Consider the following 25,531-nt stretch of genomic DNA (forward strand, 5'->3'; position numbering starts at 1 on the left):
GGAGAGGAGTCATACCTCCATGATGGGGTTGGATGCGAGGACCTTCTCCTCTACGTTGGCCTCTGTGGCTGCTCCACTGACTGTAGCAAAGTAGCGCATGGCGTATTTAGCTGAGACAGTCTTCCCTGCTCCCGACTCACCGCTTACGATTATAGACTGGTTCCTCTCATCTCTAATACAGGAGAGAAGGAAAGACTGGGACGGTGAGGGAAGCAAGAGTCTGCCATGTGGCAGCTTATTTGGCTCAGTCATGCCAATACAACAATACACACATAACAAAAATCATAGAAGATAAAAACAGAAAGTCATTACTTCGTTCCATTATGGTTCTGAAAACGGTGTGAGGTCACTGTGGCAGACAACATGCTGTACAGTATAGATGCCAACTGGGACCATAGGTCACTATACTACAGTGTGTGTGTGTGTGTGTGTGTGTGTGTGTGTGTGTGTGTGTGTGTGTGTGTGTGTGTGTGTGTGTGTGTGTGTGTGTGTGTGTGTGTGTGTGTGTGTGTGTGTGTGTGTGTGTCACTAGGTGTGTGTGAAAAAGCGTGTGTATGTATGTGAGAGAGTGCTCTGTGTGCTCATTCCGTCAAACGAAAAGATCAATGCCGATATTTTCATATCTGATCAATAGTATTTTGATTAATTAATTATTTACTTTACCTCACGTTAGTCTCATTCCAAATGTCGTAAATTGTTGGTTATCTGCACGAACCTAGTCTTCACTATGAGTCATCCATACATCAATCGTCTTAAATCATTTATTTATTAATAACTAAACCATCACAGAAGTGCGCACACACAAACAAAGTAAATATGGTTACAAGAAATGGTAAGGGAATGTGCCCTAGTGGACTAAACCAGCATGGCGGCTTGTTAGACAAAAAGGGAAGTGGGGATCGACTGAGAAGTCACTACAGGGTTAATAATTATAACAATTGAAATGCTAATCCTTTGCACATGAACGCTCATTCATTCGTGAACAATTGCAATCAATATATATATATTTACGCTCAGTGTGTCATCTTGATCGCTGTTGAAAAGTTAGTTTATTTTGTGGAATTGTCAGTCTCTCTCTGTCTGTCGTGGTTAGAGGGGATAGTTCAGAGCGACATTCATTCATGTTGTTGTAGAATGAGTGTTTTGGCAGTTCAATGATACCGAATTCCTAGCTGCAGACTAGTAATTAATATCAAAGACTTGTTCTTATTCTGTCGGTATCGATAGTCTAAGAGTTTAAACATGTGGTATGGTTAAACTATTCAGCAATGGTCTGCAACCTTTGTCCCATCGTAATGGAGAAAAACATGGTCTACTGAGAATTTCTCAAAGTTGGGTTTTTATTTGGAATTGCAGAAAAGGGCTGTCTGACCCTAACTGGGCTCATGGGCGGTCCAGGATGTCTGACCCTAACTGGGCTCATGGGCGGTCCAGGATGCCTGACCCTAACTGGGCTCATGGGCGGTCCTCTGATTTAGTTCAACTCAAAAGGGAATTGGAGTTTCCTTCATTAAACAGTCCAAAATCACATTACACAATTTTACAAACAGTATCATCCTCATTCATTCATCTTATACAACAATCAGATGTAAACCTCATATCTGAGGCTATTATATAAACAGCGTTATGGAGATCCTCTCCTCAGGAATTTACGACATCTCTGACCACAGCAGTCTGGTTGTAGGAGCCGAGAGCGGGGATGGTGCTCGCTGTACCCAAAGAGGGCAACGTCATAACACACCTCATACAAGTACTTGGGAGTATGACTTAGACGGTACACTGTTAAATCGAGACTTGGTTTCCTCTATCGTAATCACTCCTCTTTTACCCCAGCTGCCAAACCAACCCTGATTCAGATGACCATCCTAACCATGCTAGATTACGGAGACATCATTTAAAGATCGGCAGGTAAGGGTGCTCTCGAGCAGCTAGATGCTCTTTACCATTCGGCCATCAGGTTTGCCACCAAGGCTCCTTATAGGACACATCACTGCACTCTATACTCCTCTGTAAACTGGTCATCTGTAAACTAAGTAAAATGGTGCCGGAAGAAATGGCAGCAGTTTTACGGGCGCCCAACCAATTGTGCTATTATGTGTTTTTTTTTTGTGTTATTTGTAACTTATTTTGTACATAATGCTTCTGCAACCGTAACCTACGGCAAAAAAAGAGCTTCTGGATATCAGGACATCGATCACTCACCTCGGATTAGACAAAGATTTTTTCCTTCAACAAGCAGGAAGCACACAACATTCTCCAAACACCCGACAGGGCCAACATCTCAGTTATTTGCAAGAGGAGGAGATGCAGGTATAGAAGGCACAGAGCGGGAAGCATCGTGAGGACCCACAGGAGGTGAGTGGGAAAGCGTCAATATTACTCGCCAACGTGCAATCATTGGACAATAAATTAGACGAGGTACAATCATGAATATCCCACCAACGGGACATCAAAAACTGTAACATCTTATGTTTCACGGAATCATGGCTGAATGACGACATGGATATTCAGCTAGCGGGATATATGCTGCACCAGCAAGATAGAACAGCACACTCCGGTAAGACGGACGGACGGACGGATGGGGGCTGTAGTGGAGCAGGGGCTGTAGTGGAGCAGGGGCTGTAGTGGAGCAGGGGCTGTAGTGGAGCAGGGGCTGTAGTGGAGCAGGTTGAGAGCTTCAAGTTCCTTGGTGTCCACAGCACCAACAAACTAGAATGGTCCAAACACACCAAGACGGTCGTGAAGAGGGCACGACAAAGCCTATTCCCCCTCAGGAAACTAAAAAGATTTGGCATGGGTCCTGAGATCCTCAAAAGGTTCTACAGCTGCAACATCGAGAGCATTGTGACTGGTTGCATCACTGCCTGGTACGGCAATTGTTCGGCCTCCGACCGCAAGGCACTACAGAGGGAAGTGCATATGGCCCAGTACATCACTGGGGCTAAGCTGCCTGCCTACCAGGACCTCTACACCAGGCGGTGCCAGAGGATGGCCCTAAAAATTGTCCCCAGCCACCCCAGTCATAGACTGTTCTCTCTACTACCTCAATCAGCCTGACTAACCAGTGTCTGTATGTAGCCTCGCTACTTTTATAGCCTCACTACTGTATATAGCCTGTCTTTTTACTGTTGTTTTATTTCTTTACTTACTTATTGTTCACCTAATAGCTTTTTTTGCACTATTGGTTAGAGCCTGTAAGTAAGCATTTCCCTTTAAGGTCTACCTACACCTGTTGTATTCGGCGCACGTGACAAATACACTTTGATTTGATCTCTGTATACCCGTCGCAAGACCCACTGGTTGATGCTTATTTATAAAACCCTCTTAGGCCTCACTCCCCCCTATCTGAGATATCTACTGAAGCCTCATCCTCCACATAAAACACCTGTTCTGCCAGTCACATTATGTTAAAGGTCCCCAAAGCACACACATCCCTGGGTCGCTCCTCTTTTCAGTTCGCTACAGCCAGTGACTGGAACGAGCTGCAACAAACACTCAAACTGGACAGTTTTATCTCAATCTTTTCATTCAAAGACTCCATCATGGACACTCTTACTGACAGTTGTGGCTGCTTTACGTGATGTATTGTTGTCTCTACCTTCTTGCCCTTTGTGCTGTTGTCTGTGCCCAATAACGTTTGTACCATGTTTTGTGCTACTACCATGTTGTGTTCCTTACGTGCTGTTTTGTCATGTGTTGCTGCCTTGCTATTATTGGGTTCTGATTTCTTGACTTATGAAATGTACTTATTGATGAACTGAGGGACAGAGGGGAATGTATGATGTATATGGTGGATGCAATTAAGCTTGGAATGTACTGAGGGCAGGGAAGACTATCGCAGGTGGCAGGCACTGATAAGGTTGGAGAGCTGTGGATTAGTGAGGAAGGGGTCGAGGTCAGGTCACGTTAAGGGAGAAGGAACAGTTTATTGCCCATGTCACTTAATTTTCTGCCTAGCAACAGAGACGTAATGGTTAGAGAGGAGGAGATTCCACCCCAAATTGTAATATATATCACCAGTGGTGGAACCGTGTCTTTGTCTGATGCAGCTGTATTGACCCAATGGGAAAATAAACTGAAGCTTTCAGTGTCCGTCACGTTCTTACTCTGATAATTAGAACACTATGTTGTCGTCTTAGGTCTCTCTTTATGTTGTGTTGTCTCGTCATGGTGTTGGTTTTGTCATATATATATATAAATATACATATATATATATATATATATATATATATACATATATAATTTTTAATCCCAGACCTCGTCCCCGCAGGAGGCCTTTTGCCTTTTGGTAAGCCGTCATTGTAAATAAGAATTTGTTCTTAACTGACTTGCCTAGTTAATAAATAACAAGACAGTAAATACACACACTGTACATTGGAAGGTCTCAAACTGTCCGTCTGACATCGTTTGAAACATGGGAAATCTGTGTATACTACCTTTGAGCAGGTAACACTCGCACGCACACCACACACACCCACCTGGCCATCTGTTTGTAAGCCTCCTCAGCCACAGCGAAGATGTGAGGGTCCATGTCTCCCATGTTCTGGCCACTGTACGCATTGATGATGTCACTACCGTAGATGGGAAGGTTCTCATAGGGATTAATGGCCACCAGCACAATACCTACAGGAAGAGAGGAGGAGTTGGTGTGTGTGTGTGTGTGTGTGTGTGTGTGTGTGTGTGTGTGTGTGTGTGTGTGTGTGTGTGTGTGTGTGTGTGTGTGTGTGTGTGTGTGTGTGTGTGTGTGTGTGTGTGTGTGTGTGTGTGTGTGTGTGTGTGTGTGTGTGGGCATACCACAGTATGTGTAGATGAGTTTGGAGTCGGTGAAGCGGACTTTAAGGTTGTGCAGGACGGCCGGCTCGTGGAGGTAGCTAAGAGCTGTGAGGTCATTCTCCCCACCAGGATGTCAGGGTTCCGGAGGTGAGGAAGGTTCTTTGTCTTATCATCCAGCTTGTGCTCAATGTCCTGGACAGCACAGATTAAACAGAGACGTTATCACACACAATATGTGTGTGTATCACAGGCGGCTGGCTGGTGGCAGCTTAATTGGGGAGTACGGGCTCATAGTAATGGAACAGAATAAATGGAACGTTATCAAACATTGTTTCATTGTGCTTTATACCATTCCACTTAGTCCATTCCAGCCATTATTGTAATTCCTCTCCCCCTCACCAGCCTCCTGTGGTGTGTGTGCTGAGTAGGGACCTGGTTATGTAACTCAGTGACATAAAAAAACAGACCGTTGGTGAACATAAGCCTCACACATGTATCAAAATATGCCACCAAATGGGTCAGGTTTCTGCCCCCCTTTCCTTCTGAACGGTTTCTTGGACTTGGTTGACATCGAAACATGTTTTTATTATATGTATGGTGATATATTGCAGTAACTGTGTGTGTGTGTGTGTTTTACTGTGCATCTCATCACAAATGAGAGGATGTTATGCAACCACCCAACCCTACACCACCCTTCTCCTCCTCCTCTCCTCCTCCTCCTCTCCTCCAGTACTCACCATTCCATCCTCCAGTGTGAGGTGTAGGGTGGAATCTCCATGTTTGTAGTTCTTAGTGAGCTCTGCTGACTTCCACACCTCATCTGCATCAGGGATCCACACCCGAGCAAACTGAGAGAGAGGAGAGGAGAAAGAAGGAGAGTGAGAAGGGAGAGAAAGGTTCTACATAACATAAAAACATACTACAGAGTGTGTTCTCCAAGTCAGAAAGCTACATAAGGCCTATATCAGTCCAGTACTGTCCCCAGACTCAATGTCTACTGCAGAGAGAACCTGCTGCTGTATCAGCCTGGTACACTGCTGACTGAGGCTGTTGTATCAGCCTGGTACACTGCTGACTGAGGCTGTTGTATCAGCCTGGTACACTGCTGACTGAGGCTGTTGTATCAGCCTGGTACACTGCTGACTGAGGCTGTTGTATCAGCCTGGTACACTGCTGACTGAGGCTGTTCTATCAGCCTGGTACACTGCTGACTGAGGCTGTTCTATCAGCCTGGTACACTGCTGACTGAGGCTGTTCTATCAGACTGGTACACTGCTGACTGAGGCTGTTGTATCAGACTGGTACACTGCTGACTGAGGCTGTTGTATCAGACTGGTACACTGCTGACTGAGGCTGTTGTATCAGCCTGGTACACTGCTGACTGAGGCTGTTGTATCAGACTGGTACACTGCTGACTGAGGCTGTTGTATCAGACTGGTACACTGCTGACTGAGGCTGTTGTATCAGACTGGTACACTGCTGACTGAGGCTGTTGTATCAGACTGGTACACTGCTGACTGAGGCTGTTGTATCAGCCTGGTACACTGCTGACTGAGGCTGTTGTATCAGCCTGGTACACTGCTGACTGAGGCTGTTGTATCAGCCTGGTACACTGCTGACTGAGGCTGTTGTATCAGCCTGGTACACTGCTGACTGAGGCTGAGGCTGTGGTACACTGCTGACTGAGGCTGTATCAGACTGGTACACTGCTGACTGAGGCTGTTGTATCAGACTGGTACACTGCTGACTGAGGCTGTTGTATCAGACTGGTACACTGCTGACTGAGGCTGTTGTATCAGACTGGTACACTGCTGACTGAGGCTGTTGTATCAGACTGGTACACTGCTGACTGAGGCTGTTCTACACTCACTGACTGGTACACTGCTGACTGAGGCTGTTGTATCAGACTGGTACACTGCTGACTGAGGCTGTTGTATCAGACTGGTACACTGCTGACTGAGGCTGTTGTATCAGACTGGTACACTGCTGACTGAGGCTGTTCTATCAGACTGGTACACTGCTGACTGAGGCTGTTCTATCAGACTGGTACACTGCTGACTGAGGCTGTTCTATCAGACTGGTACACTGCTGACTGAGGCTGTTGTATCAGCCTGGTACACTGCTGACTGAGGCTGTTCTATCAGACTGGTACACTGCTGACTGAGGCTGTTGTATCAGACTGGTACACTGCTGACTGAGGCTGTTCTATCAGACTGGTACACTGCTGACTGAGGCTGTTGTATCAGACTGGTACACTGCTGACTGAGGCTGTTCTATCAGCCTGGTACACTGCTGACTGAGGCTGCTGTATCAGACTGGTACACTGCTGACTGAGGCTGTTGTATCAGACTGGTACACTGCTGACTGAGGCTGTTGTATCTCCATGGTTACTTGGATATCATTTCACCATCTAACATGATCAATACTGCTGGACATTCATAACAACTCAAACCCAGTCCACATGATTCTGTGACCCATCACAACATGACAGGAATGCCTTCAGATCCCAGCCCTGTGGAACGAGCCTGTCAGCTGATCAAAGACATGTGAAAAACCTAGAAACAAAAACACTGTAAAAGTGACTGGGGTTGATCCCGGGTCTTCAGCCTTCCACTAGACTGCGCTGGTCCGCTGAGCTAAAGCCACGGCATTAGCTCAGGAAGCTAAGTCGTCAGGTTGTAGCACGGGCAGCTAACAGAAGTCTTCAGGACTCAGGCTCACAAGAGTGCAGTTCACAGAACCACATCCGTAACACACACGGAGGAGAGCCGACTGGTAGATCCCAGCTTTAACAGCTGCCATTAGAAAGGTCAATCAGATGGCCAATCAGTAATCTTTACATCTCACTAAGCAGCTCAATGATGATCAGCGCTACACGAAGCTTATCCTGGTTTATCCAGGCCCATTATTACCACCAGCAGATCTGTATACACAGAACTTTCAGAGGCAGACACACAGAAGGCCGGTCTGGGTCTCATTCCATAGTGCAACAATGTGTAGTTAAGAACAAATTCTTATTTACAATGGCGGCCTAGTGGGTTAACTGACTTGTTCAGGGTCAGAATGACAGATTTTTACCTTGTCTGCTCATGGATTCGATCTAGCAACCTTTTGGTTACTGGCCCAATGCTCTAACCACTAGGCTACCTGCTGCCCCATGATACTGCTTGTTTGGGAAAATGGGCCTGCTTGACCTGAATACTACTGGATCCTATACACAACTGGTTCCTGTCTTTGATACTCCAACTAACGCTCTTAGAACAATCTTTAAAATGTGTCAGAATCTCATTGGTAGGAAGGATTTACATGAAGACTGAAACCAAGCGTGTGTGTGTTGGCACTAAGACTGTTGGCACTCGGATCGGATGCTCTCATATCCTCATGACTCACCCTAACCTTCCAGCAACCCTCAGCCAACCTTCCAGGAACATTCTGTGGAAAAGTCTAATGATCTAGCTCATAGCCATATACTCACAGACAGACAGACAATCACCATTGTAGTAGGCTGCTTACATATTCAGACCTACGTCATCGTCATGTTATCATGGTTCACCACTATGTAGTGGATAAGGTATTCTTGTGATGCTCCACAATGAATTGAAATTAATCTTTCACACCAGTGTTACATGAAATGATGAAAGGTCAGAGCAGTGTGTGTGTGTGTGTGTGTGTGTGTGTGTGTGTGTGTGTGTGTGTGTGTGTGTGTGTGTGTATACAGAGGTCAGCAGAGAAAAGTGCTGACTCGACAGAACACAGTATCAGTCATCCTATAGCAGGGTTACTGAGGCTATTCTGTCGCTCTCTGTTACTTCCTGGAGGAGAGCGGTTCAAAGCCCAGCTCCTAGCAATGGAAAGGAGGAGTGAGGGAGTGAGAGAAAGAGTGAGAGAATGTGTGAGAGAGATGGAGAGTGAGAAAGAGACGGGAGGGTGGAGGTAAAAATAGCCTCACACACACACCCCACTGAGTAGCATCACCATACACCGCTGAGCACACTTCCTGATCCTCCTAATCACACACACACTTTCTGCAGCAATGAAGCGTGTAAACCATTTCCTGGTCCACATTGTGAGGAGGGGGGGGGGGTTGAGTCGTATTTATAGACAGATCTCCAGGGTTACAGTAGAGGACAGATGAAGGGTACAACTCTACCCCAAGCACACACAAACACAGACACGGACAGAGAGGAGTCAGAGGGACCCTGTCTGCTACATGGTGCTAGTTGGGGTCAGCTAGACTGGTCAACTATACAGGGGAGGAGGAGAGGGATAAGGAGGAGGATGCAGGAAGAGAAGGAGATATTATCTCCCTTGTAACATCAGCCCTCATGACTCAGAGTGAAGGCGTTTCTCGTCACACACCCTCTGCTTGCCTGGTCATGACCTGGAACAGCTGATCAGAGTGGGAGAGGAAGAGCTACAGGGATGTGTGTAAGAGGGTGAGAGGAAGAGCTACAGGGATGTGTGTAAGAGGGTGAGAGGAAGAGCTATAGGGATGTGTTTAAGAGGGTGAGAGGAAGAGCTACAGGGATGTGTGTAAGAGGGGGAGAGGAAGAGCTACAGGGACGTGTGTAAGAGGGGAGAGGAAGAGCTACAGGGACGTGTGTAAGAGGGTGAGAGGAAGAGCTACAGGGACGTGTGTAAGAGGGTGAGAGGAAGAGCTACAGGGATGTGTGTAAGAGGGTGAGAGGAAGAGCTACAGGGATGTGTGTAAGAGGGGGAGAGGAGGAGCTACAGGGATGTGTGTAAGAGGGGGAGAGGAAGAGCTACAGGGATGTGTGTAAGAGGGGGAGAGGAAGAGCTACAGGGATATGTGTAAGAGGGGGAGAGGAAGAGCTACAGGCATGTGTGTAAGAGGGGAGAGGAAGAGCTACAGGCATGTGTGTAAGAGGGGAGAGGAAGAGCTACAGGGATGTGTGTAAGAGGGTGAGAGGAAGAGCTACAGGGATGTGTGTAAGAGGGGGAGAGGAAGAGCTACAGGGATGTGTGTAAGAGGGTGAGAGGAAGAGCTACAGGGATGTGTGTAAGAGGGTGAGAGGAAGAGCTACAGGGATATGTGTAAGAGGGGAGAGGAAGAGCTACAGGGATGTGTGTAAGAGGGTGAGAGGAAGAGCTACAGGGATGTGTGTAGGAAGAGCTACAGGGATATGTGTAAGAGGGGAGAGGAAGAGCTACAGGCATGTGTGTAAGAGGGGAGAGGAAGAGCTACAGGGATGTGTGTAAGAGGGTGAGAGGAAGAGCTACAGGGATGTATGTAGTAAGAGGGTGAGAGGACAGAGGGGTCTGCAGCAAGCAGCAGAGTGTGATGTAACCTTGCTTGAGGCTTTAGCTCAGTGGGCTACTGTAGAGTTAACATATGCCTGAGGCAAGCATTCAATATGAACCTGACAAACTGTTACACACTGCAGATCTACTCCTGGAGATGTTTAGTACTTCAGTGCCTTCCTCAGGGGCCCAGAGCAACCAGTAAGAACACCAGCAACCTTCTGACCTGGGATTTGAACCTATAGGTGAACTCCCACCCCAGTGGTTAGTTGTATTAGAGTAGTGTATACGTGTTTGGTAACAGGGAAAGGTCAGTAGCCGGCCCATTAATCCAGGACTGACTAAGAGACTAAAGATCAACACTGTATTAACTCTGGATTTACCTCTAATCTAATCCTTACAAAGAGAACTACACCTCCACTCTCTCTCACACACACACACACACACACACACACACACACACACACACACACACACACACACACACACACACACACACACACACACACACACACACACACACACACACACACACACACACACACACACACACACACACACACACACACTAATGCTACTGGTACAGTGTACTAGGGGCTAGGAGCTAGTGAGGCAGACCCAGAAGAGAGAAGAGAGTATAGAGGGGGGGGGGCAGGAGGGGGAGAAGAGAGGACAGGAGGGCGAGAAGAGAGGACAGGAGGGCGAGAAGAGAGGACAGGAGGGCGAGAAGAGAGGACAGGAGGGCGAGAAGAGAGGACAGGAGGGGGAGAAGAGAGGACAGGAGGGGGAGAAGAGAGGACAGGTGGGGGAGAAGAGAGGACAGGAGGGCGAGAAGAGAGGACAGGAGGGCGAGAAGAGAGGACAGGAGGGCGAGAAGAGAGGACAGGGGAAGGGAGAGAGGACAGGAGGGGGAGAAGAGAGGACAGGAGGGCGAGAAGAGAGGACAGGAGGGCGAGAAGAGAGGACAGGAGGGCGAGAAGAGAGGACAGGAGGGAGAGAAGAGAGGACAGGAGGGAGAAGAGGACAGGAGGGAGAGAAGAGAGGACAGGAGGGAGAAAGAGAGGACAGGAGGGAGAGAAGAGAGGACAGGAGGGAGAGAAGAGAGGACAGGAGGGAGAGAAGAGAGGACAGGAGGGAGAGAAGAGAGGACAGGAGGGAGAGAAGAGAGGACAGGAGGGAGAGAAGAGAGGACAGGAGGGGGAGAAGAGAGGACAGGAGGAGGGAGACAGGAGGGGGAGAAGAGAGGACAGGAGGGGAGAAGAGAGGGGACAGGAGGGGACAGGAGGGGGAGAAGAGAGGACAGGAGGGGGAGAAGAGAGGACAGGAGGGGAGGGAGAGGACAGGAGGGGGAGAAGAGAGGACAGGAGGGGAGAAGAGAGGACAGGAGGGGAGAAGAGAGGACAGGAGGGGAGAAGAGAGGACAGGAGGGGGAGAAGAGAGGGACAGGAGGGGAGAAGAGAGGACAGGAGGGGGAAGAGAGGACAGGAGGGGAGAAGAGAGGGCAGGAGGGGAGAAGAGAGGACAGGAGGGGAGAAGAGAGGACAGGAGGGGGAAGACAGAGGGGAGAAGACAGGACAGGAGGGGGAAGAGAGGACAGGAGGGGGAGAAGAGAGGACAGGAGGGGGAGAAGAGAGGACAGGAGGGGGAGAAGAGAGGACAGGCGGGGGGGAATAGAGGACAGGAAGGCGAGAAAGTAGCAGCAGAAGTGTTAATACATTAATACAGGATTATTAGAAGCAGTTTTCACTTCATTAGTCAGATCTCTCCCTCGCTTTCACCTCCTCTCCTTCTCCCCTCTTGTTCACTCTTCCTCTGTCCTTCATTCCTTTATTTCTCCTGATCTGACAAAGCAGGACAGGCCAGACATCCACCATGTAGCTTTCACAACTCAGCATTACAGATCACTGACTGTAATGAGAGGAGGAGGATGAGGAGAGTTGAACTGCACCCGGCCCTCACCCTGCAGGCCTGGTGTCTTCACTACTGTTGAGGGGGAGGATGAGGAGAGTTGAACTGCAGCCGGCCCTCACCCTGCAGGCCTGGTGTCTTCACTACTGTTGAGGGGGAGGATGAGGAGAGTTGAACTGCACCCGGCCCTCACCCTGCAGGCCTGGTGTCTTCACTACTGTTGAGGGGGAGGATGAGGAGAGTTGAACTGCAGCCGGCCCTCACCCTGCAGGCCTGGTGTCTTCACTACTGTTGAGGGGGAGGATGAGGAGAGTTGAACTGCAGCCGGCCCTCACCCTGCAGGCCTGGTGTCTTCACTACTGTTGAGGGGAGGATGAGGAGAGTTGAACTGCAGCCGGCCCTCACCCTGCAGGCCTGCTGTCTTCACTACTGTTGAGGGGGAGGATGAGGAGAGTTGAACTGCAGCCGGCCCTCACCCTGCAGGCCTGGTGTCTTCACTACTGTTGAGGGGGAGGATGAGGAGAGTTGAACTGCAGCCGGCCCTCACCCTGCAGGCCTGCTGTCTTCACTACTGTTGAGGGGGAGGATGAGGAGAGTTGAACTGCAGCCGGCCCTCACCCTGCAGGCCTGCTGTCTTCACTACTGTTGAGGGGGAGGATGAAACACTGAAGGGCTGTAGAGCAGCAGTAAATACAACCTCCACCCCCTGGACAGGCCTCTCTGCTCAAATGGAGAGCATCAATGGCCCTATGAGCCAACCCAATTATAATTAAACCATAAGGCCAGAGGAGTTGTGGTATATGGCCAATATACCACGGCTCAGGACTGTTCTTAAGCACGACGCAACGTAGAGTGCCAGAACACAGCCCGTAGCAAGGGTACAGTGGAGCAAAAAGTATTTAGTCAGCCACCAATTGTGCAAGTTCTCCCACTTAAAAAGATGAGAGAGGCATGTAATTGTCATCATAGGTACACTTCATCTATGACAGACAAAATGAGAAAAAAAATCCAGAAAATCAGATTGTAGGATTTTAAATGTATTTATTTGCAAAATATGGTGGAAAATAAGTATCTAGTCAATAACAAAAGTTTATCTCAATACTTTGTTATATACCCTTTGTTGGCAATGAGAGGTCAAAGGTTTTCTGTAAGTCTTCACAAGGTTTTCACACACTGTTGCTGGTATTTTGTCCCATTTCTCCATGCAGATCTCCTCCAGAGCAGTGATGTTTTGGGGCTGTTGCTGGGCAACACGGACTTTCAACTCCCTCCAAAGATTTTCTATGGGGTTGAGATCTGGAGACTGGCTAGGCCACTCCAGGACCTTGAAATGCTTCTTACGAAGCCACTCCTTCGTTGCCCGGGCAGTGTGTTTGGGATCATTGTCATGCTGAAAGACCCAGCCACGTTTCATCTTCAATGCCCTTGCTGATGGAAGGAGGTTTTCACTCAAAATCACACGATACATGGCCCCATTCATTCTTTCCTTTACACAGATCAGTCATCCTGGTCCCTTTGCAGAAAAACAGGCCCAAAGCATGATGTTTCCACCCCCATGCTTCACAGTAGGTATGGTGATATTTGGATGCAACTCAGCATTCTTTGTCCTCCAAACACGACGAGTTGAGTTTTTACCAAAATGTTATATTTCGGTTTCATTTGACCATATGACATTCTCCCAATCTTCTTCTGGATCATCCAAATACTCTCTAGCAAACTTCAGACGGGCCTGGACATGTACTGGCTGCAGCAGGGGGACACGTCTGGCACTGCAGGATTTGAGTCCCTGGCGGTGTAGTGTGTTACTGATGGTAGGCTTTGTTACTTTGGTCCCAGCACATTCACTAGGTCCCCCCGTGTGGTTCTGGGATTTTTGCTCACCGTTCTTGTGATCATTTTGACCCCACGGGGTGAGATCTTGCGTGGAGCTCCAGATCGAGGGAGATTATCAGTGGTCTTGTATGTCTTCCATTTCCTAATAATTGCTCCCACAGTTGATTTCTTCAAACCAAGCTGCTTACCTATTGCAGATTCAGTCTTCCCAGCCTGGTGCAGGTCTACAATTTTGTTTCTGGTGTCCTTTGACAGCTCTTTGGTCTTGGCCATAGTGGAGTTTGGAGTGTGACTGTTTGAGGTTGTGGACATGTGTCTTTTATACTGATAACAAGTTCAAACAGTTGCCATTAATAAAGGTAACGAGTGGAGGAAAGAGGAGCCTCTTAAAGAAGAAGTTACAGGTCTGTGAGAGCCAGAAATCTTGCTTGTTTGTAGGTGACCATAATTTGCAAATAAATTCATTAAAATCCTACAATATTGGCCATATACCACAAACCCCCGAGGTGCCTTACTGTTATTATAAACTGGTTACCAACGTAATTAGAGCAGTAAAAATACATGGTTTTGTCATACCCATGGTATATGGTCTGATATACCACAGTTGTCAGCCAATCAGAATTCAGGGCTCGAACCACTCAGTTCATAATGTTCTTCAATGTCTTCATTCTTCAACAGAAACACTTTCTGCTCCATTAAACTGTAATTTATTCATCCAAAATGGAGCCCTGCCCACTGTGTGTGTGTGTGTGTGTGTGTGTGTGTGTGTGTGTGTGTGTGTGTGTGTGTGTGTGTGTGTGTGTGTGTGTGTGTGTGTGTGTGTGTGTGTGTGTGTGTGTGTGTGTGTGTGTGTGTGTGTGTAATTAGTCTAGTCAACACTGTGAGCAGTAGAACTAATCTCGCGGTAACTGCGGCCCCCTCATCACATGACCCGGTTCATCACATGACAGAGCCTCATGTGAGAAAATGCTGCTTTTCTGTTTAACCACAGAGTTTCTAAAACATCTTTGGTTTAACGCTCCCCAGTACACACCTCAGCAGAGACACAGGAGGAAGAGGAGGAGAGGAGGGGGGGAGGAGAGGGGCAAATGTAGGAATCTTGGGGAAAACCGATGTTGATGAAAATCCCTGATTTCCTGGGAAACACTACCTTGAGCGCTCGTTCGCCCTCTTTCCCTCCCCATCTCATTACCCCATCTCATTACCCCATCCCTCGCTCTCTCCATCCCCCCTTCCTCTCTCCATCCCCCTTCCTCTCTCCACCCCCTTCCTCTCTCCATCCCCCTTCCTCTCTCCATCCCCCTTCCTCTCTCCATCCCCCTTCCTCTCTCCATCCCCCCTTCCTCTCTCCATCCCCCTTCCTCTCTCCATCCCCCTTCCTCTCTCCATCCCCCTTCCCCCCCCTTCTCTCTCATCCCCCTTCCTCTCTTCATCCCCCCTTCCTCTCTCCATCCCCCCTTCCTCTCTCCACCCCCCTTCCTCTCTCCATCCCCCTTCCTCTCTCCACCCCCCTCCTTCCTTTCTCCATCCCCCCTTCCTTTCTCCACCCCCTTCCCCCCCCCCCCCTTCCTCTCTCCATCCCCCTGGCCCTGACTACGACAGTACAGTAGCCCTGACTACGACAGTACAGTAGCCCTGACTACGACAGTACAGTAGCCCTGACTACGACAGTACAGTAGCCCTGACTACGACAGTACAGTAGCCCTGACTACGACAGTACAGTAGCCCTGACTACGACAGTACAGTAGCCCTGACTACGACAGCACAGTAGCCCTGACTACGACAGCACAGTAGCCCTGACTACGACAGCACAGTAGCCCTGACTATGACAGCACAGTAGCCCTGACTATGACAGCACAGTAACCCTGACTACGACAGCACAGTAGCCCTGACTACGACAGTACAGTAGCCCTGACTACGACAGTACAGTAGCCCTGACTATGACAGCACAGTAGAGAGTTCCCATTGTATAATAGCGTATAACGGGGTATGACAGAAGGAAGGTATGGAGGTATGATAATCTAGATAGTGCTCCTAACTGTCTGAAACAGTCTTGTTGGGCAGCCCTCTGTTCCTGTGTTGGCTGAAGTACCAAGGCCTACTGGAACACTCATGGTGGTAGCATCCCAAATAGCACCCTATTCCTTATAAAGTACACTACTTTTGATCAGAGCCCTTTGGGTGCCATACAGGGTTCCATTCAGGATGCAGAGTTCAACAGACAAACAACCCTTCCTGGTACAGGAGAGACAGAGGAGTTAGGACACTAGTTAGGACACCAGACCAGTGCAGACCAGGGTGTGTCTGACCTCCATGTTGTCTCCAACTCACAGAGCTACTGGACAGGCCACGCTCTCACACACAGGCCTGAAACGTCCTACTACAACACAATAGAGAAATAACCAAACCAAGACAAATGAAAGGAAGGGAACTTACTTTGACAAACATATAATCCAACTCCTGATTCTCGTTCATCTTCACGCCTCAGCAGATCCCAGAGACTTATGTTAAACTTTGCCCCCCTCCTCTTCACCTCCCGGCCCCACACACACACCTTGCAACACACTCCCTGCCACACACCTGGCCAGCAGAGGGAGGTGAATCGATTAGAGTGATGGTTATAGCGTTGCGGACAGATGAAACATTCCCATTGTGTCTGACAGCGATCAGGACTCTGTCTCTCTCCCTCTGCCTTCTATTTTGCTCTGGTCCAACCCTGTCATTGAACAACCCAGATTTCAGTCAAACAGCCCAGGTCCCGCCCTCCCAGCCCAGACTACCACCCCTCAGTCACATGAGAATGCAGGCAGACAAAAACTCGCTCAAAACACACATACGAGCTGGGACAAAGAACCAAAAATTATCGACACCGACCAAACCAACCACTTATGTGGACATTTGGCTTATATTGTTCACTATGATAAATAACCTATAGGGCCCTACTCGAGAAGTGTGAAGTTTGAAATTAAATACGTTTGCTAATAGTAGTTAAGGGAAATATTTTTTTAAATAACTGTGGTGCACATAATGTTATAAACTTGTCATTCTGGTGATAATTCAGTCAATTTATTGTGATATGAATTTTGGTCCATATCGCCCAACTCTACACACACACACTCCTTCACTCAGACACTGTCTGTCCGTCCGTCCGTCCGTCCGTCCGTCCGTCCGTCCGTCCGTCCGTCCGTCCGTCCGTCCGTCCGTCCGTCCGTCCGTCCGTCCGTCTGTATTTGAGAGTGGAGCAGCAGGATGTCATCTAGATCGCACTGTGGACACGACTTCTCCACTCAATTACCATAACAGAGTTACCGTGGTAATCTGATGCACATGTCCCGTATCAGCGTCAGAGGAAAACACAGACATACAATTATGAAATGGTCCAGCAGTTTGTCTTACTAGCTGACCTGATCAGTAGCATGAGGAACGTGTGTTTAGCTTTGAGCTGAGAGATGCTGTATTCTTCTCTGAGTTACTAAATGACTGTTCTCTCCCTAATGCCCTTCAGGCTAGACCTGACTGACTACTGGAGCCTACTACAGCCTGATGACTAGATACACTCTGTTCACCAACCCGTGACAGCAGAGATGTCATTTTAATGCTGTCAAAATGACAAGACATTTTTCTATAGTGAAAAGAAATGAGCTGCCATTCATTCCAACAGAATAACGTCACGCTGTAAGCTGGACCCAAACTTAACCCTTTGAGTTGTGGGTTTGGTGCTGGCATCAGCAGAATTATAGTTATTGGTGCTGGCAACAGCAGAATTATAGTTATTGGTACTGACAACAGCTGAATTATAGTTATTGGTACTGGCAACAACTGGGTTGTGAGTTTGATCCCAACATGTCCCAATTACGGAGCTATGCGTTTCTTCATTGTACCTTCACCTGCCTTCTTTCTCCTCTCTCCTCCTTTTGCTTCCCACTAGAATATTGGGTCCTCTGACGCTCCCACGGCCGGAGCAGACAGGAGACAAACCTAGTTCACAATACCACCCTGTGAGTACGCACAGTATTTTCCATTCGCGCCAGCAGTCGGCTAATCAGCCGATTACAAATCTCATTTTCAGCTGGCTACTTTTTGCACTTCATATTAACTAGGCTACTTTTCATTTAAAAGTTTCCATTTGCTAGCCTGATGTGCCTGTCAGTCACAAAGCGAATGCTGACAAGGAAACACAGTCTGCTGTCTGACCCACGGCCTGCCGGTACAATGTATGCGTGCTGTGGTTGGTTGCAGTCAGATTTCTTTACATGTAGGAGGGAGAAAGCATGACGCTAGTGAATTCGCACGTCCCATGTAATGTACATGGTAACGACACCAGACAGTGACTCTCGTCAGTCAGTGTAGCATACCGAATCGCATCGGTGAGAGAGCCGTTCATTTGACTCCCTAACTTGTACAGTATTCACACCCCTTGACTTTCCCCACATTTTTTTGTGTTACAGCCTCAATTTAAAATGGATTAAGTTGATATGTTTTGCACTGGCCTACACACAATGCCCCATAATGTCAAAGTGGAGTATTTTGGGGGGACATTTTTACCTATTAATTAAAAATGAAACAGCTGTCAATAAGTATTCAACCACTTTGTTATGGTTAGCTGTTAAGGGAATTTTTATCAATGATGACTAATTATGTCTACATTTCAATCAGGACTGACTCGTCCAAATGCTATTATGTACTGTACATGTATGAAGTCTCTCTCTTGCTCCCATTCCCAACTGTATATAATGTAGTCAGGAGTTTAGAACAATGCCTTGGTACAAATGAATGAACTATCTCCAGACTGTCTAGAATGCTTATCTACACTGACTGACCTTGGCTTTAGGCGAGGAGGGAAGGCTTGAGAACTATAGGGCCTCTCTACCAGTGTCAAGAAGAGATAGAACATTTAGAAAACGCTGACGTCATTTTCAGTTTATAACCTGTGGTAAAATGTGTATGAAGGCAGTACTCTCTTGAATTAAACGCTGTTACCTGACTTTTAAGACCGGGGCTCTGTCCATTCTTATAAAATAAGGGTCTTACAAACCCTTAATGCATTGACAGAGTGTTTAATTTTGATTGGGAATTAAAACAGAGGAATTTAGAATTCCTTCAACACTAGCCTATATACAATTTCAGAAGAATGCATGGACTCACTCTGTGCAATAAGTATTTAACATGTTTTTTGAATGACTACCTCATATCTGTACCCCACATATACAATTATCTGTAAGGTCCTCAGTTGAGCAGTGAATTTCAAAACACAGATTCAACCACAAAGACCAGGAGGTTTTCCAATGCCTCACAAAGGAGGGCACCTATTGGTACAGTTGAAGTCGGACGTTTATATACACCTTAGCCAAATACATTTAAACTCAGTGTTTCACAATTCTTGACATTTAATCCTAGTAAAAATTCCCTGTCTTAGGATCACCACTTTATTTTACGAATGTAAAATGTCAGAATAATAGTTGAGAGAATGATTCACCACATTCTTTTGGAGAGATGGGAAACCCAAATTGGTCTACACGGACATGTTCTGGCCTGGTTTAGATCTTATCTGTCGGAAAGATATCAGTTTGTCTCCGTGAATGGTTTGTCCTCTGACAAATCAACTGTAAATTTCGGTGTTCCTCAAGGTTCTGTTTTAGGACCACTATTGTTTTCACTATACATTTTACCTCTTGGGGATGTTATTCGAAAACGTAATGTTAACTTTCACTGCTATGCGGATGACACACAGCTGTACATTTCAATGAAACATGGTGAAGCGCCAAAATTGCCATCGCTAGAAGCATGTGTTTAAGACATAAGGAAGTGGATGGCTGCTAACTTTCTACTATTAAACTCGGACAAAACAGAGATGCTTGTTCTAGGTCCCAAGAAACAAAGAGATCTTCTGTTGAATCTGACAATTAATCTTAATGATTCCAAGAACACAGGATGAGATGTTACTATCCTTTGTGCAAGCACTTCCAAGAGTTAATGAACAGTGAGCGTGGTGAAATTTGGGGAGCGCATCGTCAGTAGTGTACCTTTGGTTCCTAGGGTGTTTCGGCCTTTCACACTATACACCCTCCTCAAAGGCGGCCAGCGACAGGGTGATCAATCCTACGCTTGCGTCCCATTCCCAATTAGTCATAGGAGTTGCCTTGTTGTTGATAGCAAACATCCCATGGGACTATGCATGGCAGGGGCGTCCTCCTCCCTGAGTCAATCATTGTTGACCGCATACCTCCTGGCCCTCTCACTTCGGGGCCCAGCTGGGGTCTTTCCTCTTCATCCAGAGCCACTGACTGCTGCCTTCTGCCGCCTCTGATACAGCTTTGATTGCCGAACGCTGGCTCTGGCCCTTAATTCCCAGGTCTCTAAGCAGTCTGGTTGTAGATGTTGCCACAAAACCTCTGCAGCCCACCTCCACTGGTCGGACTTCTGTGTTCCAGCCATGATGCCGTGCTTCGGCAGCTAGATCAGCATAGCGCAGATGTTTTCGCTCATAAGCCTCATCTACTGAGTTTTCCCAGGGTACTGTGAGCTCAATGATGAAGACCTTATTGAGTGAACGGGACCAGAGCACCATGTCAGGTCTTAGGGTGGTGGTTGCGATCTCCGGAGGAAACACAAGTTGCCGGCCAATGTCAGCTAGCATTTTCCAGTCGCGGGCCAAGCGCAGCTGGTCTCGCTCTAATGGTGTAGAGCCGCTCTTCGGTGGTTTAGCCCCTTCGCGGACAAAGTTTGTCCGTAAGGAGTGTGATGCTGCTGTGGGTGGTAGGGAGTTGGTGGCAGCTCGCTTGTCCTCCAGGGCGGACGCAAGGTTTTTAAGGACTTGGTTGTGACGCCAAGTGTAGCGTCCTTGGGCGAGGCTTGTTTTACAGCCTGTGAGAATGTGCCTGAGGTTGGCTGGCATGGAACAGAGGGCACAGTCCGGATCTTCACCATACCATTGGTGAAGATTAACTGGTGTTGGAAGGACGTCAAATTTTGATTGGGAATTAAAACAGAGGAATTTAGAATTCCTTCAACACTAGCCTATATACAATTTCAGAAGAATGCATGGACTCACTCTGTGCAATAAGTATTTAACATGTTTTTTGAATGACTACCTCATATCTGTACCCCACATATACAATTATCTGTAAGGTCCTCAGTTGAGCAGTGAATTTCAAAACACAGATTCAACCACAAAGACCAGGGAGGTTTTCCAATGTCTCACAAAGGAGGGCACCTATTGGTACAGTTGAAGTCGGACGTTTATATACACCTTAGCCAAATACATTTAAACTCAGTGTTTCACAATTCTTGACATTTAATCCTAGTAAAAATTCCCTGTCTTAGGATCACCACTTTATTTTACGAATGTAAAATGTCAGAATAATAGTTGAGAGAATGATTCACCACATTCTTTTGGAGAGATGGGAAACCCAAATTGGTCTACACGGACATGTTCTGGCCTGGTTTAGATCTTATCTGTCGGAAAGATATCAGTTTGTCTCCGTGAATGGTTTGTCCTCTGACAAATCAACTGTAAATTTCGGTGTTCCTCAAGGTTCTGTTTTAGGACCACTATTGTTTTCACTATACATTTTACCTCTTGGGGATGTTATTCGAAAACGTAATGTTAACTTTCACTGCTATGCGGATGACACACAGCTGTACATTTCAATGAAACATGGTGAAGCGCCAAAATTGCCATCGCTAGAAGCATGTGTTTAAGACATAAGGAAGTGGATGGCTGCTAACTTTCTACTATTAAACTCGGACAAAACAGAGATGCTTGTTCTAGGTCCCAAGAAACAAAGAGATCTTCTGTTGAATCTGACAATTAATCTTAATGGTTGTACAGTCGTCTAAAATAAAACTGTGAAGGACATCGGCGTTACTCTGGACCCTGATCTCTCTTTTGAAGAACATATCAAGACCATTTCAAGGACAGCTTTTTTCCATCTACGTAACATTGCAAAAATCAGAAACTTTCTGTCCAATCATGATGCAGAAAAATTAATCCATGCTTTTGTCACTTCTAGGTTAGACTACTGCAATGCTCTACTTTCCGGCTACCCAGATAAATCACTAAATAAACTTCAGTTAGTGCTAAATACGGCTGCTAGAATCCTGACTAGAACCAAAAAATTTGATCATATTACTCCAGTGCTAGCCTCTCTACACTGGCTTCCTGTCAAAGCAAGGGCTGATTTCAAGGTTTTACTGCTAACCTACAAAGCATTACATGGGCTTGCTCCTACCTATCTCTCTGATTTGGTCCTGCCGTACATACCTACACGTACGCTACGGTCACAAGACGCAGGCCTCCTAATTGTCCCTAGAATTTCTAAGCAAACAGCTGGAGGCAGGGCTTTCTCCTATAGAGCTCCATTTTTATGGAACGGTCTGCCTACCCATGTCAGAGACGCAAACTCGGTCACAACCTTTAAGTCTTTACTGAAGACTCATCTCTTCAGTGGGTCATATGATTGAGTGTAGTCTGGCCCAGGAGTGGGAAGGTGAACGGAAAGGCTCTGGAGCAACGAACCGCCCTTGCTGTCTCTGCCTGGCCAGTTCCCCTCTTTCCACTGGGATTCTCTGCCTCTAACCCTATTACAGGGGCTGAGTCACTGGCTTACTGGGGCTCTCTCATACCGTCCCTGCAGGGGGTGCGTCACCTGAGTGGCTTGATTCACTGTTGTGGTCATCCTGTCTGGGTTGGTTGTGGTCATCCTGTCTGGGTTGGGGTGCACGTTAATAGCGTTTCAATCGGTGACGTCACTCGCTCTGAGACCTTGAAGTAGTTGTTTCCCTTGCTCCGCAATGGGTAATGATGCTTCGAGGGTGGCTGTCGTCTGTGTGTGCAGAGGGTCCCTGGTTCGAGCCCAGGTAAGTGCGAGGAGAGGGACGGAAGCTACACTGTTACATTCAAGCATTTGGAAATTTCTCCCACGGATGAACCAGACTTGTGGAGGTCTACAATTGCTTTTCTGATGTCTTGGCTGATTTCTTTTGATTTTCCCTTCCTTCTTTTGAAGGTAGGCCTTGAAATTCATCCACAGGTACACCTCAATTAACTCAAATGATGTCAATTACCCTATCAGAAGCTTCTAAAGCCACAACATCATTCTCTGGAATTTTTCAAGCTGTTTAAAGGCACAGCCAACTTAGTGTATGTAAACTTCTGAACCACTGGAATTGTGATACAGTGAATTATAAGTGAAATAATCTGTCTGTAAACAATTGTTGGAAATATTACTTAGGACATCTACTCTGTGCATGACACAACTGACTTGCCAAAACTATAGTTTGTTAACAAGAAATTTGTGGAGTGGTTGAAAAACTAGCTTTAAATGACTCCAACCCAAGTATATGCAAACTTCCAACTTCAACTGTAGATGGGTAAAAGTTTTTAAAAAGCAGATATTGAATATCCCTTTGAGCATGGCGAAGTTAATAATTACACTACAAAGATACAGACGTCCTTCCTAACTCAGTTGCCGGAGAGGAAGAAAACCGCTCAGGGATTTCACCAGGAGGCCAATGGTGACTTTAAAGCAATACAGGGTTTAATGGCTGTGATCGCAGAAAAATGAGGATGGATCAACAACATTGTAGTTACTCCACAATACTAACCTAATTGACAGAGTGAAAAAGGAAGCCTGTACAGAATAAAACATATTCTAAAACATGCATCCTGTTTGTAACAAGGCACTAAAGTAATACTGAAAATAAAGCTATTGACTTTTAGTCCTGAATACAAAGTGTTATTGGATTTGCCCCAAACATACAACACATTACCGAGTACCATTCTCTATATTTCCTTGCACAGTCTTGGCTACATCATGTTATGGGTATACATGTAATTGTTAAGGACTGGGAACTTTTTCAGAATAAAAATAAATGTAAATGGAGCTAAGCACAGGAAAAATCCTAAAGGAAAACCTGATTCAGTCTGCTTTCCACCAGACACTGGGAGGTGAATTCACCCTTCAGCAGGACAATAACTTAAAACACAAGGCCAAATATACACTGGAGTTGCTAAGACAGTGAATGTTCCTGAGTGGTCGAGTTACAGTTCTGACATAAATCTGCTTGAAAATATATTGCGAGACCTGAAAATTGTTTAGCAATGATCAACAACCAATTTGACAGAGCTTGAAGAATTATGGAAAGAATAATGTGCAAATGTTTCACAATCCAGGTGTGGACATCTCTTCGAGATTTACCCAGAAAGACTCAGATGCAATCGCTGCCAAAGGTGCTTCAATAAAGTATTGACGCAGGGGTGTGAATACTTATGTAAATTAGATATTTCTATAATTTAGTTTTGAATCAATTAGCAAAAATGTCAATAAAAAATCAATCAGTTTTCACTTTGTCATTATGGGGTTTTATGTGTTGATGGGTGAGAGAAAAACATCTGTTTAATCCATTGTGAATTCAGGCTGTAACACAAACTATTGTGGAATAAGTCTAGGGGTATGAATACTTTCTGAAGACACTGTATAGGCTACTGTAGGCCTAAGCTGTTTGATTATCTTTAGATTCATTATGAAAACATTCAACGAAGAAGGGGAATCACTGCAGGAACAATAGGTAGTGGAGAGCCTCATTCTCATCCACATATCATAATTAGGGCCCTCATGGAATCCAGGCATTAAAACAGAATTCAACCATATTAAAAACATGTATTGACCTTAGTAGGGAATCATCTAAATAAATATTAAATTCATAATTTGCCCAAGTTTATCTTAAGACATGAACAGAAGGCATCAGTGATTCCTATTTCCTGCAACTTTCTGAAGAGGCAGAGAGAATGCTCCTGTCTGAGTGTACGGTGCGGTGCATCTTCTACTTTCTATAGAGGCAAAGAGAATGCTCCTGTCTGAGTGTGCAGTGCATCTTCTACTTTCTATAGAGGCAAAGAGAATGCTCCTGTCTGAGTGTACGGTGCATCTTCTACTTTCTATAGAGGCAAAGAGAATGCTCCTGTCTGAGTGTACGGTGCATCTTCTACTTTCTATAGAGGCAAAGAGAATGCTCCTGTCTGAGTGTGCGGTGCATCTTCTACTTTCTGTAGAGGCAGAGAGAATGCTCCTGTCTGAGTGTACGGTGCATCTTCTACTTTCTGTAGAGGCAGAGAGAATGCTCCTGTCTGAGTGTACGGTGCATCTTCTACTTTCTATAGAGGCAAAGAGAATGCTCCTGTCTGAGTGTGCGGTGCATCTTCTACTTTCTGTAGAGGCAGAGAGAATGCTCCTGTCTGAGTGTACGGTGCATCTTCTACTTTCTGTAGAGGCATCTTCTACTTTCTGAGAGAATGCTCCTGTCTGAGTGTACGGTGCATCTTCTACTTTCTGTAGAGGCAGAGAGAATGCTCCTGTCTGAGTGTACGGTGCATCTTCTACTTTCTGTAGAGGCAGAGAGAATGCTCCTGTCTGAGTGTACGGTGCATCTTCTACTTTCTGTAGAGGCAGAGAGAATGCTCCTGTCTGAGTGTACGGTGCATCTTCTACTTTCTGTAGAGGCAGAGAGAATGCTCCTCACTGAGTGTGCGGTGCATCTTCTACTTTCTGAAGAGGCAGAGAGAATGCTCCTGTCTGAGTGTACGGTGCATCTTCTACTTTCTGTAGAGGCAGAGAGAATGCTCCTGTCTGAGTGTACGGTGCATCTTCTACTTTCTGTAGAGGCAGAGAGAATGCTCCTGTCTGAGTGTACGGTGCATCTTCTACTTTCTGTAGAGGCAGAGAGAATGCTCCTGTCTGAGTGTACGGTGCATCTT

General features: G+C 46.5%; 2 protein-coding genes across 2 annotated transcripts in view; both read right to left on the reverse strand.

Annotated features, from left to right (window-relative positions):
- LOC124033545 (guanine nucleotide-binding protein subunit beta-5b-like) overlaps positions 1-25,531 on the reverse strand; it is a 279,536-nt gene that overhangs the window by 69,188 nt on the left and 184,817 nt on the right. The gene's annotated exons all lie outside the window — the stretch shown is intronic.
- LOC124033542 (unconventional myosin-Va-like) overlaps positions 1-25,531 on the reverse strand; it is an 89,428-nt gene that overhangs the window by 52,458 nt on the left and 11,439 nt on the right. The window contains 5 exon segments of the mRNA XM_046345577.1: positions 16-172; positions 4,479-4,623; positions 4,795-4,899; positions 4,902-4,965; positions 5,511-5,621. Of these exon segments, the coding sequence (XP_046201533.1) occupies positions 16-172; positions 4,479-4,623; positions 4,795-4,899; positions 4,902-4,965; positions 5,511-5,621 (582 nt within the window).

The sequence above is a fragment of the Oncorhynchus gorbuscha genome, linkage group LG04, assembly GCF_021184085.1.
Source record: "Oncorhynchus gorbuscha isolate QuinsamMale2020 ecotype Even-year linkage group LG04, OgorEven_v1.0, whole genome shotgun sequence".
Taxonomy (NCBI): domain Eukaryota; kingdom Metazoa; phylum Chordata; class Actinopteri; order Salmoniformes; family Salmonidae; genus Oncorhynchus; species Oncorhynchus gorbuscha.